Source organism: Carassius auratus, chromosome 29 (assembly GCF_003368295.1).
Source record: "Carassius auratus strain Wakin chromosome 29, ASM336829v1, whole genome shotgun sequence".
In the NCBI taxonomy this organism is placed as follows: Eukaryota; Metazoa; Chordata; class Actinopteri; order Cypriniformes; family Cyprinidae; genus Carassius; species Carassius auratus.
In genome coordinates, this window is record NC_039271.1 from 17,437,595 (window position 1) to 17,453,073 (window position 15,479).

The 15,479-nt window shown below is 37.3% G+C and overlaps 1 protein-coding gene across 3 annotated transcripts; it reads right to left on the reverse strand.

Moving 5' to 3' along the window:
* Positions 1–586: 586 nt before the first annotated feature.
* LOC113048241 (6-phosphofructo-2-kinase/fructose-2,6-bisphosphatase 3-like) lies at positions 587–9,400 on the reverse strand. Of its 3 annotated transcripts, none has more exons than XM_026209930.1 (16): positions 9,071–9,399; positions 7,257–7,385; positions 7,019–7,115; positions 6,856–6,922; positions 6,704–6,778; positions 6,568–6,624; positions 6,333–6,457; positions 6,034–6,241; positions 4,650–4,796; positions 4,462–4,566; positions 4,247–4,376; positions 3,826–3,888; positions 3,669–3,733; positions 3,407–3,586; positions 3,247–3,269; positions 587–2,100 (listed from the first exon to the last, which is right to left on the reverse strand). In XM_026209930.1, exons 1-16 carry the CDS (start codon positions 9,150–9,152, stop codon positions 2,094–2,096), a joined length of 1,560 nt encoding a protein of 519 aa, XP_026065715.1. In that variant the 5' UTR covers positions 9,153–9,399; the 3' UTR covers positions 587–2,093. The 3 variants fall into 3 exon arrangements, with proteins under 3 accessions (XP_026065715.1, XP_026065714.1, XP_026065713.1); XM_026209928.1 differs by lacking the exon at positions 587–2,100 and adding an exon at positions 2,134–2,677 and having other exon boundaries at positions 9,071–9,400; XM_026209929.1 differs by lacking the exon at positions 3,247–3,269 and having other exon boundaries at positions 9,071–9,398.
* Positions 9,401–15,479: the final 6,079 nt, after the last annotated feature.

The window sequence follows — 15,479 nt, forward strand, 5'->3', positions numbered from 1 at the left end:
AGTCACAAACACTCCTGAACTACACTGTTATTTAATAAACCATCATTTTAAATGAAGGGGTATAATTAAACCAAGTTCTGGGTGTTATTTTAGATAATTTTGTTTTAAAAGCTTTGTGCTGATATACACACACACACACACACACACACACACACACACACACACACACACACACACACACATATATATATATATATATATATATATATATTGCTCTCCTGTTGCAGGGAACTGCTGGCATGTGACAGATGCAATGAGACTAGCATTTCATGTAAATTGCATCATTTCACAATCATTTGAATGGTAAATGAAAGGTTTGACTGGTTATACAACAATTTTCCACTGAAGACAACAGTTAAAGCTGAGTCCAGAGGGCCATTAAACACAGATAGAGCTCATTAGAAATTAAGTGCATGTGGTTGTGGGTGAAATGGCTGAGGAGTTATATTGTGTGACTGAATAAAAACAGCAAATGAGCTGAAAGCTACAGTATGCTCAGTAGGATGGGAAACGGTCATCCTATATTAGACCAACTCTGGATGAATTGCAAGAAAAGGAAATGTGAAAACAAACAAACACCCACAAATCCTCATTTAGACTGTTTATTGATGTAGTAAATGCATATAAATAGCTTTCTTTCTTTCGAATGGGACCATGATTAGACTTGTTGATATGCTGTATGATCTCCGTGATGAACAAAGTGCTTGAAACGCAGTCTAGTACAAATAAATAAATATTATTTTAACAAAAACAGGAAAGATATTACAAAATATGGTACAAGTATCAGAAGCACACAAATTAATTACTGTTAAGAGCCAATGTACAACATTGCAATCAGTCGTGTGATGAACAGAATGTTTTACACTAAAAATGGAGCCACAGATGGTCTTCTCAGAACAGTATATTTACAATTAAAGCTGGTACTTCGATTTGAAGTGCTGAAATTTTACTCCTACAAAGTCTCTTAATTCTAATTGTAAACATTTGGTTTACAAGGGTAAATCTGTACATACAATACCAAACACTAGTTAAATCTCTTCAGTTTGTGACATACAATAACAAAGCTGAAATGATAAAAGTACAATGTTATATATATATATATATATATATATATTTTTTTTTTTTCTAATATAATTATCGTATTAGAATGTAAAAAAAAAAATCAGCTCTGGCATGATAGCTCAAGCACTAGGCACTCTAGGAAATTAAGAAATGTACAGTATAAAAATGTATCTGACATCAATCACTCCATAAAATACTTATAAAATAATATATACAACAAATATAAACACTACTTCACTTCGTCCCACTCCAATCACACATAAAACACCCTGTTTTTATAACCTTGCATATCAACCTTGTCCTCAGGTCTTAAAAACGCACAAATGAAAACACACAAAACAAAAACCACACTCACAAATCCATATCCATAACACAAATCATCTGAAACTGCAGCGGACAACATTGAAAACTTTTAAACCGCTCACAAAATTGCGAGCAACATAACAAACGGAAAGATGAAAGATCACTGCCCAAGGAAATTAAGACAAATAAATCTTAATGATCTAAATGTGCAATTATAATGTGCAATGTATTTGCAGCATATGTTTGAAAGCTCGTGCAGAAAAGCCATGAATCAGCCGTAAGTGTCTGCGGGTGATCTTTGGTGTGTTTTAGCATCGTGCTTCCTAAAGTTCAGGGCATATTCTTAACATCAATGTTAAAAAAAAGTGTTATCGTGTTACATTAACAGAAAAAAAGTGTCCGATAATGTGTGGGTGTTTGGAAACAATCACTGCCAATGGGATCCGGTTTTCCCTTCATACCCAAAAAACACACATAAAAATGACTGAACTCCATACTAGTACAAACCACACGATACACACATTAATTACACATTCATGAAGGACCAACAGGAAAACCCACAGCTGCACTCAGTGTCCATTTTTGGGAGTCGAAAACTCATGCAGCTCTCTGGGAGGAAAAGAGGAAGCAGCTTGGCAGGAAACTCTTCTGCGATGAGTCAAGCAATACAGTCTTAAAATCTCAGAGGCAGAGCTGAGGGGGTTCATGGCACTCCGTGGAGCATTTCTTCAGGTTCTGTGAAAAAACAATGTTTGATTGTTTGGTTAATTACTGAACAGTCGGTCGACTCAAAAAGCTAGCTGCTAGCGCACAGAATTTTAGCATGACAACAGTTAACAGAAAACGGTTATGTTATTGTTTAATCGACATGGAATTTGCCCTCAAAATGGGAATATGTCCAAAGAATCTGAACAATGAACACAAACTCTACAGATTCCATCTACTCTGCTGGTTTATTCATTGAATAATTTGGCTAAAATAATAACCATGTTTACTCTGTTATTAGCATCTGTTTCAGGTAGTTCGTAAACACTAAATAAAACTGTAAACACAAGATGTTAATAGCAGGTGTAAACAGGGCCTAAAGGTTTAATTCTACCTCGTTTTGAAACATTTTTCAAGATTTAAATCCAATCTGCAGGATTCTGTAGATTTTTATCTCCAAATCACTAAAAAATGTTCCTAATCCTGAAACGTTCCATTATCTACCATTTGCTATACTATTTAGCTACTCTACCACATTAGTTTCTACCATTATTACCGCTGAAAGAGCAGCACTGACACCATTTGTAGGTAATGTAAAAAAGTGCGTCTTTAAGCATGTAAAAAAGGAGCAAGAGAAAGACAGTGACCAGTTACAGAACAAATGAAAAATCTATAAATAAATAAAGACATGAACATAACATAAGTAGTGTCACTACTTGATTGTATCTTCAGTCATACAACCTTTAAAGGGCCAATATTGTTCAATTGTAGCATGTAATCAATTATAATTTTTTTTTAAATGACCATTTTGTACAGATTGCTGCTGTACCTTTAAGACTTTTATATGCAAACCTTATATTCATAGTTCACGATAGGATTCTCCAAAGCAGGTCAAGTTACAAAATACTTCAGTAATGTTAAATAAATGCAGGTGGTTTTATGTTAAAAACTCACTGGTGTGACATCATTATAAAGAAGACTACTGATTGGTTAGTTTTAATAAATCACCAAGTGACAGATTCACACAAAAAAAAGACAGAATATGCGTTTGACTGGGCGTCAACAACCAAAAGATGTACATCATTTTTTTTGTTGCATTAAAAGTCGATAAAGATGTGATGATGGGTAGAATTATTTGAAGATGATAAGGCAGAAACAGAAATAGGAAATACTTACAGACAAGCTTCACTAAGCCAGTGCTGTAGTACATGAAGTGGAATGAGGAAGGATAAATGGAAGGAAACAGAAAGAGGATGTGAAAAGGCGAAGCAGGAAATGATTAGTACGTCACTACAGAGTTATAAAGTGGAGATTTGACACAGTCACTGTGGCTCACCTGCGTGGACAGAGCGAGAGTGGTGTGTGAAGGTGAACACAGGGTCAGCTGGGTGGGCGTCACCTCTCTGAAGATAGTGTCTTCCAGACCCTCCATGCGGGGCTTCTTATTGGATTCAGGGCTGGTGAGAGGGGTCACACTGTTTCTCCTGATCAGAGTGCTCGGGCCTCTCTTCACATCCTAGAGAAAGAAGATGGAGAAAGAGATTAGAAGCTGAAACGGTACGGTGATTGTGTACTGCTGTAGATGCACTTGTGCTTACTTCTGGTTTGTCTCTATGTGTGTTCACTGCCTCCACATTCAGAGAGATGGATTCAACTTTGCATCCTTTAGACAATAACAATTACACACAGTTAGTTTGTGTTATATCGCATCTTAAAATGATTCAGATTAGATATAATCAGAGATAATAAACTTACCATAAGCCACCGGGGTCAGCTTCAGTACTGTGTGGAGTGGACACTTCAGGTATGGCATCTCATCTGCCGACAGGAAATCAAAGGTTAGTATGATTGCACTGCAAATAAGGATGGAAAAGTGTGCAGATGCAAATAAGGGGGTAATTTACTTAAGCATTAGTGAACCGTGTTCCCTTATATAAAGTGTTACCTACTCTTTTTAATGCACTTCTTTGTTAACTCACTTATCTTGTGGCTTCAGAAGTTACATGAAATATTTTTGGAGCTCAAGTGGAACTTTCTCTTCAATTTGTGTGGAAAAGTAGGACATGCTGCTAAACTTCTACCATTTTCCATCGAAAAATGAAACTCAAGAGTTTCAAATGACTTGAGGGGGAGTAAATGACGACGTGAAGTTTCATTTTCATTCAGAGAATCTCACCTGCACTTTTGTCCAAGAAGTAGGCTAGAAGGCAGCGCATCACCGCCTGGTGACAAATGACCAGAACATTTTCATGTCGTTCCAGTTCCATGATCACTGGTTCCACCCGCTGAACCAAATCCTGATATGACTGGAGAAAGACAGGAGCATTTAATTAAGGATGCTTTCTTATACTAAGTTGCAGTAAACAATAAAGGCATTTCGTCTGTTTGTACCTCTCCGGAGGGGTAGCGGTAATAGTATTTGTCTTGATCTCTGAGAGCAAACTCCTCTGGAAACCTCTCCCTCACTTCTTCATAGGTCATCTCCTCACAGACACCCTAAAGGCAACATACAAACATCTTAAGGACACTGAAATAGAGTAGCATTGCAGAAAAACCAAACCAGAGATGCATGCACTTACGCCATCAATCTCATTCAGGGCTTTCCACTGCTCGTATGGCACATTGAGGGCCTCGGCGGTTTGGATACTGCGACGCAGCTGGCTTGTCCAAACCTTCAGGTCCTTCAAGTTCTGCTCTTCTACAAATTTAGCGAGAGCTCCTGCAAACTACAGAGTGGGACGGTTTGTTATTGCGGAGAGTTTAGACAAATTGGACACATGGGTAATTTAGTACTCTTGGCTAGCACAGAAAATACCGTCCTTGGCACCAAATTGAGCTTACTGGCAACAACATGCCGGTTTATGACAACTAGCAAAAGGTATTAGTCAGTTTAAAGGTCCCATATTGTCAAAGTTGAAATTTCCTGGCTATTTTCATGATAACTGAGGTCTAGGGGCTATTTAACGACCGTATAAATTTAAAAACAGTCAGTCCACAGTAAAATGCAATGATTTTTCATGAACTGTTATGACTTCTGTAAAAAGCTGACGTCAGAACTACACAGTCACCTCCTTCAGTCACCACCCCGAGCACCGCCCACCGTCCCAATCTCCTTTTGTCAAACCCCCAGACAACATCACATCCGTGCCATTGCTGAGCATTTAGCAACAACAGCACTGAAACATGTGAAAAAGGTTAACTTTAACCACGAAATCAGATCGGCCAACCTGTAATGTTACTCTCACTCAAAGGATGGACAATCTGACAGGAATGTTACTATGAGGTGGATCACATCTAACGTGTATAGTAAAGACAAACTCATCGTGTCTGTCTAGCACGTATATAAACTTGTCCATAACAACAAAATACAAAACTTTATTGAACCTTTTCTATAAGTGTGTGCTGCAAACAAGCATTTTTGATGATTGTTTCTGTCCAGTCAGCTCGTTTTATCGTGTTTTACCATAGCTGTCATCGGTTTGTTTGTCTGGCAGTGGCAGCAGATATGCGATCAAATTTATGATGTGAGGCAGTATTACGTCGAGTGGCACCCAACATCACAACAAGATGATATTTTAAGCTAACATAGCCAAATCTGTGCTGGTTTGAGTGGAAAGCCTCCAGTCGTCAGCTGACCCTAGTTACCTGTGGTTTGACTGGTCCTTTGGGTCACTCAGAAACAACAGGCCAATCAGAAGAGAGGCTCATGAATATTAATTAGACAGGCTAAAATCGACCTTCTTAGCAGACCTCCTGAGAAAGGAGCTATAAAAATAATATAATGAGATGGTTTTTGGTAATTATACCACAAATATATATTCTGCAGGACATCAAAACCTAAAATAAAACTCCAGAAAAGTGTACAATATGGGACCTTTAAGATGAGTCAAGAACTATTCAAAAGTAATCACAAGTCAAACCTGCATTATTTTCTCCCTTTTCCCAGATTTGTGAGAGTAGTACCTTTCGTCCTCGTGTAGACAGTCCAGAGTCTCCGCCCAGACGTCCCTGCTGGTTGTGTAGGCTCTCACCATGGCGACACAAATAAATAGACCGCGGCTGCACGTGGATGTTCATCAGATAGTAGACGATCCGACTCTGGATGTGGTCTCGAATACGGTTCACCAGGAATCTGCGACCGACGTCAATCACTTTGATGAAGGACAAATTTCTGGGAGGAAAAACAAGGAAACACGGTTAATCTTGTGGATATTAAAGACAAGACAAGTGACAAAGAAAGTGTGTTTGTATTGCTAGCGTACCTGTCATATTGGTCAGGGTCAAGCGGCTGATAGTTCATCCTGTAACATTCGATTCTTTTCTTAAAGTCCTCCATGGCATCAGTCTTGTTGCAATCTTGATAGTCAGGACATGACACCTTAACTTCCTGTTTAGGTATTAATGTAACGTTAAGAGGTTTTCCAATCTCTATTGCAAGTTATTTAGAAGTCATTGTGCAAAAATGTATAAACTTTATATATTAATCATGCAGCTTACCAAGATATTAGTAGCGATTACATTTGGGTCGTCACAAAGAGACTCAATGAAGAAAATCTGCAAAAGTACATTTGTATTAGTGGTCTTCATCCCTGTAATTGTCATCGAAAGCAGTCTTGAAGAGAACATAACTGACCTTGAAGTCATTTACCGCACCAAACTCCAAGATCATATCTCGTCGCTCTCTAGTTGTGTTTGTAGCATCAAAAACCTGTGGTTAGATACAGCGATGAGGATCTGCTCTTCTCAGCATAGCTAGCGGTTTATACATCTACAGAAGATACTCACAGCCACTTGACCTTCCTCTTCAGTGAGGTAAGTCTTGACATCTCTCAGAGCGGCCAAGGCACACTGCCTGAGGACAAAACAAAATGATTCATTACTCCATACATCTACATAAACAAGACTTTGTTTTCATGTTATGGCATTGTGTAGTTCAAGCACAACTCACTGTCGGATTTTTACGGCATCCTCGTTGTCCGATTTGAAGAAATCGTAAGAGCTATAGTGTTTCACTGCCTCTCGTCGATACTCGCCAACGTTAAAGACTAAAAACACACATATTCACAATTAAGGATTCCTGCAAAATGTTACGATTGTGTATAGGAGAAATTCATTAAGCAAATATATTGCATTAAAATAAAAATAAAATTATTATGTAGTATATATTTATATGCTTGATTTTGTACCTTTTGTAGGAATACCAATCCAGTTAAGGTAGCGTGTGAGTTTCTTTGAAATGTAGGTTTTGCCCCGAGCAGGAAGCCCTACCATCACTATCACTGTTGGGGGGTTTGCCAGGTGGGGGCCTCCATGTGCTGAAACAAAAAGATAACATAAAATACCTGGTCACATTTTGCTATGAACAAAATCACAGCTTGCCATTCGCCTATACTTTAGGGGTTTTCAAGGGAAATTTCAGTTTCCCTCACTCCACATGATGTCTCGGCTGTGTCTGGGCAGCCTGAAAATTACCCTCCCAGACAGCCAATCAGACAGCCAGCTATGGGCCAGGTCATGTGCGCACAGACGCACTTTCAAAACTAAACATTTACTACAATTAAATGCACATGCACATTCCGCACCGCCGGCAGCAAGACGTTAACCGGGTCAGACGCAGATAACTCTTACTTTCTCGTACACACAGAGACACATAAATCCTCAAGGAAGTAAATGTTTCTGTGCATGCCTTAAGTTTCATGGGAATTGTCACCAATTATATGCATTTATGCAGTTGTGCATTAGGCTGGGATTCCGAGTTTTGTATATTCTAATTGAGTTTTTATTTCATGTTATTTATCCGTTAGAGTAATCCCTATCAATGAGAAAGAGAGAGAGAGAGAGAGAGAGAGAGAGAGAGAGAGAGAGAGAGAGAGAGAGAGAGAGAGAGTATGCAGCAGTTCTCCTCAATGAATTACACACATCCATTGGCAGGTGGCCTCATGAATGGGCAATGTGAACCAGCGCAGTCGGGGTTAATCCTTCAGAAGATTCTTAAGAAGATCCCCAATGGAAACACAACCTCAAACTCAGACGATGATAGACTTTTACTGACTACCCACGTACAATGACCAGACAGAGTCTTATGGACTATATGGTCATAATTCACTCCAAAATGTAAAAGAAAATTGTATTATATATTTTGATGCATAAATTAAATTATGATTCATTTTAGGGACGTTAACATGTTAGACATTAAATTACATTTTTTTAAATAAATTTATGCATTTAGCAGACACTTTTATCCAAAGCAACTTACAGTGCATTAATGCTAAAAAAATTTACCTAACCTGTACGTGTTCCCTGGGAATCAAACCCACAACCCTAACGCATAGACATTGTGAATCTTACTGTTGTTTTAGAGGAGGAAATTTAGCCCACCATATGTACGTATTTATAATAGCAATTTCATACAATGTTGCAATACTGCAAAATAATAATAATAATAATAAATAAATAAATAAATAAAAATAAATATCCTGGATACAATTATTTCACGTTATTAAAATATGCAAAAAAAAAAATATTTTAAAGTTTTTTGATCTGCTGATTTATTGTTTTGCAGTCGTTCTGTCTTTAATACCAAACATTTATCATTTAATGCAGTAAAGTATGCCTTCTTCATTATAATTATAATCACGGTGAACAACAGTGAGATATCCCGCTTGTGCGGAGTCATTCCTATGCATGCATGGCATCACATTCACGCCAATTGTAGGTAAATATATTGGACCAATCAGAGACCAGCATGATTGGAAAACCGCACAGTCTATGGTCAAATCCCTATTCAGAGTTCTTCAATGCCTTGGCGTCATCACCGTGCCAAATGAGCTCGAAAGCCTTCACAAAGGAGATGCGCGGGGGTTTCCATGACAACAGAATCACATGAGCCTTACACTCTTTAGCCGGCTATTTCAGAATGTTAAAGGATCCATTAATTCTGTAACATTTGTGCTCACCATTCTTTAATATGAAATCAAAATGTGAATATGTAATCACTTACATATGCGGGGCATTGAAGGTTTGTCATCCTTAGAGGGAATCCAGATTTTTTGGATCCTGTTTTGGGTTAGTTCCCTTGGCATTCCTTTTAGATCGGGATTATATCAGCGATAACTGCGGCACGTTAACGTTACGCACCGGCTTCGGAAATCCCAAGACTGTTTGCGAACACGAACGAAAAATCAAGAATTAAGACACTCTTCTTCGTAAGTCTTCTTCTTTAAAAGCTGTTAGAAGATTTGCGCCGATTTGTCTCGGTTATAATTTTGAAGACCACCTCGCTCTGGCAGACCGGTAATCTCTAGCATCACGTTTCTCATCATCCACGCTTTAAATACGGAACCGGCAGCACGAGGCTGTGACGCAACCACATGAGGCGTGTCTTCTGATCAGAGCGTTCACACGCGCCACCTCCCGGCTACACGCAAAACATGGTTAAAATGAAAAAAAATAAACGCACAACTACAGCGTTTACACTTTACATCCATGCGTTTTAATAACAGAATACCTAATATTATTATTTTGATGTTTAGTTATATTTCTAAATTATAATTATTTGCACAAAACTGATAAGGGCTGCAAGGAAGCGCACTCAAGAGCATTAAAGATGCAAGTCACGCGTCGAGTGGGCATCCCCATATGCCTACGTGCGGGGAGTCACTACATCAATCCATCAATCTTCCTAAACTAGTGAGAAAAAAAATAATAATAATAATAATAGACAGCATCTGCAAGCTTGTTGAATGACTGGCTTGGTGTTTTTAAAAACGATTATTTCCTGCCATAAACAGTACTAAATTAGTCGCCTAAAGAATGTAACGCTCAACTCTTATAATAATATGCTCTCAAATAATATGCTAGTCTGTTTTATTTCCGTATCAGTACAAATATTTTTTTAAATAAATAAATTGGAGATTAAATTAAATTGCATGTGCATGTATTTTCAAAAATTCATTTATATAGCTAACTTTTACCACATTCAGTGATATGAAAGAAATGACCGATTGCATTGTTATTGGGGTTTGTTTAACAAAAATGTTAAAAACAACTAAATTAATTAGCCTACTTTTTAAACAAATATTTCAAACTTCTATAGTCTCATGACAATTCTACATATTGGAACATTATAGAAAAGTTAACTTCGCTGAATTTAACGTTAGGCTATTTAGTGTTTATTTTTTGGTTTTGTTATTTATTTATTTTTTTTTATTTTTTTTTTGTTGTTGTTCTTGTCCTTTTTCGTTTTATTTCGTTGTTTTATTTTGAACATAAATAGCCATACTGAGTAAAGGAGTGAAACAATGAAGGAATAGGTGCATTTGTTCCTCCTTTTTGTAAGGTTTTTGTTGGTTTGGAGATTTTCAGTGCAATGCTGAGGGCAGTGGTGGTGACTCTCACATCTGCACGTACAGGATGAAAACCGAGGGCGTGACATCACTCTACCAACCGCACACTTTCTCTGTCCAGACAATATCACACGCATCATTAAATGGAAAATGACTTATTTTGTCTAGTTCTCACGTGGCAGCTCTTTGTTTCACTTACCGACCGATTTTTCAGAAGATTACAAGAACACAAATCATTCCATCCATCCCTTCTCTCACAGACATGCGACACCCAGAGAAAGCGAGTTAATTGAGAGTCATATGAAGATAGTTGTGTTCTTCTCACGCTTCGTGTCACGTTCTCACGATTCCAGGTATCACTTTCAAACTCTCTCGTGTCTTTAATGCACAATGAGCCTGTTTCCCTTCGGCTGCAGCGCTGACCCAGCTCCAGAAAGCTGTCTGAATGAGCTCTCAGTTAGTGGGCTGATATTTGCGGGACCCCCCGGTGAGCTGAAATCAATATAATTATAAAATATGTATACACGCGGTAGCTAAACCTATTTGCCTAGGCAAGGAGATGGTAGCTACTACTGTTAAAAAAAAAAAAAAAAAAAATCTTAAACCTGAACCTTAAACATGCAACCCTTAACTTTGTTCTGTGGACATGAATGATCTAATCTAATGCAAAATGGCTTTTTGATGAGAGGTCTGACACACTCTCATTCATTCCAATCAGTATCTCGCGATTTTATCCACTAAAAACGCTTAACTTCAGTGCGAAACAAATCGTACGAATTCATACGAAAACAGCCACCTTTTACTTTTTTATTATTATTATTATTTTTTTTTTATTTTTTTTACTTTTCCGAGTCATGTGATAGGGTTGGATATGCTATTACTTTTCTTAAAAAGAAAAAAAAAAAGAAAGAAAAAGAAGACTTTCCTAACTTGCAATTTTCATCTGATTGTCAAAAAACAGGCTATAATTTAACACTAAAGCCCGAAAATTGTTATCTAGAGGCTTGGAAGTGGGTCTTTTAACTTGGGACAGTCAGCAAAACCCCCCATATCACTCTAGAAATCGCACAGCAAAGTTACAGCCTAGCAAGCAAGGCTCTTACAACCACTCCAAACACCTTTAAAACTGCACAGCAAATTTGTCACAAATTCCTTACATTTTCATTTAATCTTTCTCACCCCATGAGGGCACGGAAAGGATTTTTGCTTAAAAATTTTTTTAAAAATCCTACATCTCATTATTAATCACAGCATACAAATTTGTGCACAACTGCAAACATTTCTGTTTTCTCATGAGATTGGGTTGAACAAGCACTCCGGACAGTTTCTTATTTAAAATAGAAAACTCTCTGAAATCTTAAAGCAGTTTTAGGACAGAAATCTTGAGTTATTCAGGAAACACACTCTCAGACCGCTCCATGCAGGTTACTGACTGGCATACGAAACGTCAATGGCTTTTCAGTGAAGTGCACTGCTAGATCTTCTTGCTTACAAAACACACATTGTAGAAAAGGATTCCTTTGAAAGATGTGGAAACACAGATTGCTTCATGCATCTTAACAAGAACAAACAAACACCTACAATAGGAAATAAAACTAGAGTAAACACTAAACAGTACACAAGCTTGTGATACACACTGTTACCGGAAAGTGTTTACTGACTGTTGAGTGAGAAATCCTGAAGTGGGATAACCAGGAAGAGACCAGAGGAGAGAATAGAAGACACAAACTCACAAACACACACTCACACACACACACACACACACACACACACAGTGAATGGCATAGCCATCTTTTCAGAAGTGAGGGGGACAGACATTTTTGAAAAGTAAGATTTTTTATGTTTTTAAAGAAGTCTCTTCTGTTCACCAAACCTGCATTCATTTGATACAGCAAAAACAGTAATATTGTGAAATATTTTTATATTTAAAATATTTTAATATATTTTAAAATGTAATTTACTCCTGTGATCAAAGCTGTACATCACATCCAGTGTCACATCCTTCAGAAATCATTCTAATATGCTGATTTGCTGATTATCAATATTTAAAACATGAGTATTTTTTTCAATATTCTTTGATGAATATAAGGATCCATAATCAGCATTTATGTGAAATAAAAAGCTTTTGCAACATCATACACGATATCATTCAAAAGCTGAAAGCTATACTACAAACTATTTTTATCACATAATAAGGCAGATGTCAATTAACACTGCATTGTTCATACTTTATTTATCACCTGTTGGAGATGACTTGAAAAAACATATATTGTTGTAATCGTTTGTTTAATGTATTCATGTTTCCAAAAGTTTCTGGGCTTTTTTATTTTATTTGTTATTTTCTGTGTAAAACTGTTTTCATACAGTGACAGCTGGACGCTGTTGTGTTGTCCATATTAGGAGTTTCCTGATTTGACTTTCTGTAATAAAAATAAAAGTGAATATTCATAAAAAGATTCTAATGGAGGTTTACATTTTTTAATTATTATTATTAATTTACATGACTTTTCCAGGTCTACAAATTAAAACAGTATCATTAAAATTGATTTTAACTTATTAAACATTGTGGAAACCCTGGTTCTTCAAAGAAAAAAAGGGATGAAAATACATTTAAAAAAATCTAGCTTATTTAAAAGCTTGATTTTTCTTGTTTTAAATACTTTTAGCCATCTTAACATTTGCTGTTTGTAGAAGTTTGGTAAGGGCACCTAGTGGGCCCTTTTTGAGAACCACTGCTCTACAGTACATATGGTTCAAATCCATCTGTTATTTAAGTCTACAGGATTTTAACAACATAATTTAATGGCAATTCGTAATAATTTTTTGCAAATCCATATATTCATTGTATGTTTTCAAGCAATCTGTTCTCCCCCTGCTGAGGTAGGTTTAGTGGTGCAGCTTCTTACTTTTTTCATATATATATATATATTCAGGGTCTGGTCATATTATTAGAATATCATGAAAAAGTTGATTTCACTAATTCCATTCAAAAAGTGAAACTTGTATATTATATTCATTCATTACACGCAGACTGATATATTTCAAATGTTTATTTATTTTAATTTTGATGATTTTAACTGACAAATAAGGAAAATCTCAAATTCAATATCTCAGAAAAGTAGAATATTACTTAAGACCAATACAAAGAAAGGATTTTTTTCTGATAGTGGTCTTCAGCTCTTCTGCATTCTTGGGTCTGGCATATTGCAACTTCCTCTTCACAATACCCCATAGATTTTCTATGGGGTTAAGGTCAGGCGAGTTTTCTGGCCAGTTAAGAACAGGGATACCATGGTCCTTAAACCAGGTACTGGTAGCTTTTGCACTGTGTGCAGGTGCCAAGTCCTGTTGGAAAATTAAATCTGCATCTCCATAAAGTGACGTGACATTCAGCCAAGTATGGTGACCCATACTCAGAATTCGTGCTCTGCATTTAACCCATCCAAAGTACACACAGCAGTGAACACACACAGACCATGAACACATACCCGGAGCAGCGGGCAGCCATTTATGCTGCGGCGCCCAGGGAGCAGTTGGGGGTTCGATGCCTTGCTCAAGGGCACCTCAGTCGTGGGATGGCTGGCCTGAGATTCGAACCCACAACTCTAGGGTTAGGAGTCAAACTCTCTAACCACTAGGCCACGACTTCCCCTTATAATAAAGTTGGTCAGCAGCAGGAAGCATGAAGTGCTCTAAAACTTCCTGGTATACGGCTTCGTTGACCTTGGACCTCAGAAAACACAGTGGACCAACACCAGCAGATGACATGACACCCCAAACCAGCATTGACTGTGGAAACTTTACACTGGACCTCAAGCAATGTGGATTGTGTGCCTATACTCTCTTCTTCCAGACTCTGGGACCCTGATTTCCAAAGGAAATAGAAAATTTACTTTCATGAGAGAACATAACTTTGGACCACTCGGCAGCAGTCCAGTCCTTTTTGTCTTTAGACCAGGCGAGATGCTTCTGGTGCTGTCTGTTGTTCAAGAGTGACTTGACACAAGGAATGCGACAGCTGAAACCTATGTCTTGCATTCGTCTGAGCATAGTGGTTCTTGAAGCGCTGACTCCAGCTGCAGTCCACTCTGTGAATCTCCCCCACATTTTTGAATGGGTTTTGTTTCACAATCCTCTCCAGGGTGTGGTTATCCCTATTGCTTATACACTTTTTTTCTACCACATCTTTTCCTTCCCTTCACCTCTCTATTAATGTGCTTGGACACAGAGCTCTGTGAACAGCCAGCCTCTTTTGCAATGACCTTTTGTGTCTTGCCCTCCTTGTACAAGGTGCCAATGGTCGCATTTTGGACAACTGTCAAGTCAGCAGTCTTCCCCATGATTGTGTAGCCTACAGAACTAGACTGAGAGACCATTTAAAGGCTTTGCAGGTGTTTTGAGTTAATTAGCTGATTAGAGTGTGGCACCAGGTGTCTTCAATATTGAACCTTTTCACAATATTCTAATTTTCTGAATTTGGGATTTTGTTATAATCATATATATATATATATATATATATATATGATTGTGTGTGTGTTAAAATATATAATCACATATTTTAACATGTATATATATATATATATATATATATATATATATATATATATATATATATATATATATATATATAAGTAAGCTCTAGTTGGATTTTTGAACTTTGTATCTAACTGCTCAAAAATAGTATATCTTGCTTTAACAAACTGCAAGATTTAAGGTATTCTTTATGTCCATAGCACAAATATGACGTGGGTTTATTTTAAATCCGTAACAGCTCAACCCCTTTCTGCCATTTTTCAGACACTCTGTTCATTTAATAGTAATTCGATGAGGAGCTGTTCTGTTTAAATGAATCCTCATGGAGTTCAGTCTGTTCCCCAGCACCTTCCTCTTGCATAAGTGTCTTTCTCACCAAACCAGAACATCGCACCATCACTGACCCAGTCCAACACATATCCACACACATTTCGAATGAACATACACATCATACATATTACATGCAGAATTATCAAGTAAAAGACTAATTATTATTTAGGTGATGCATTCATAGGCATATGTTGAAATATC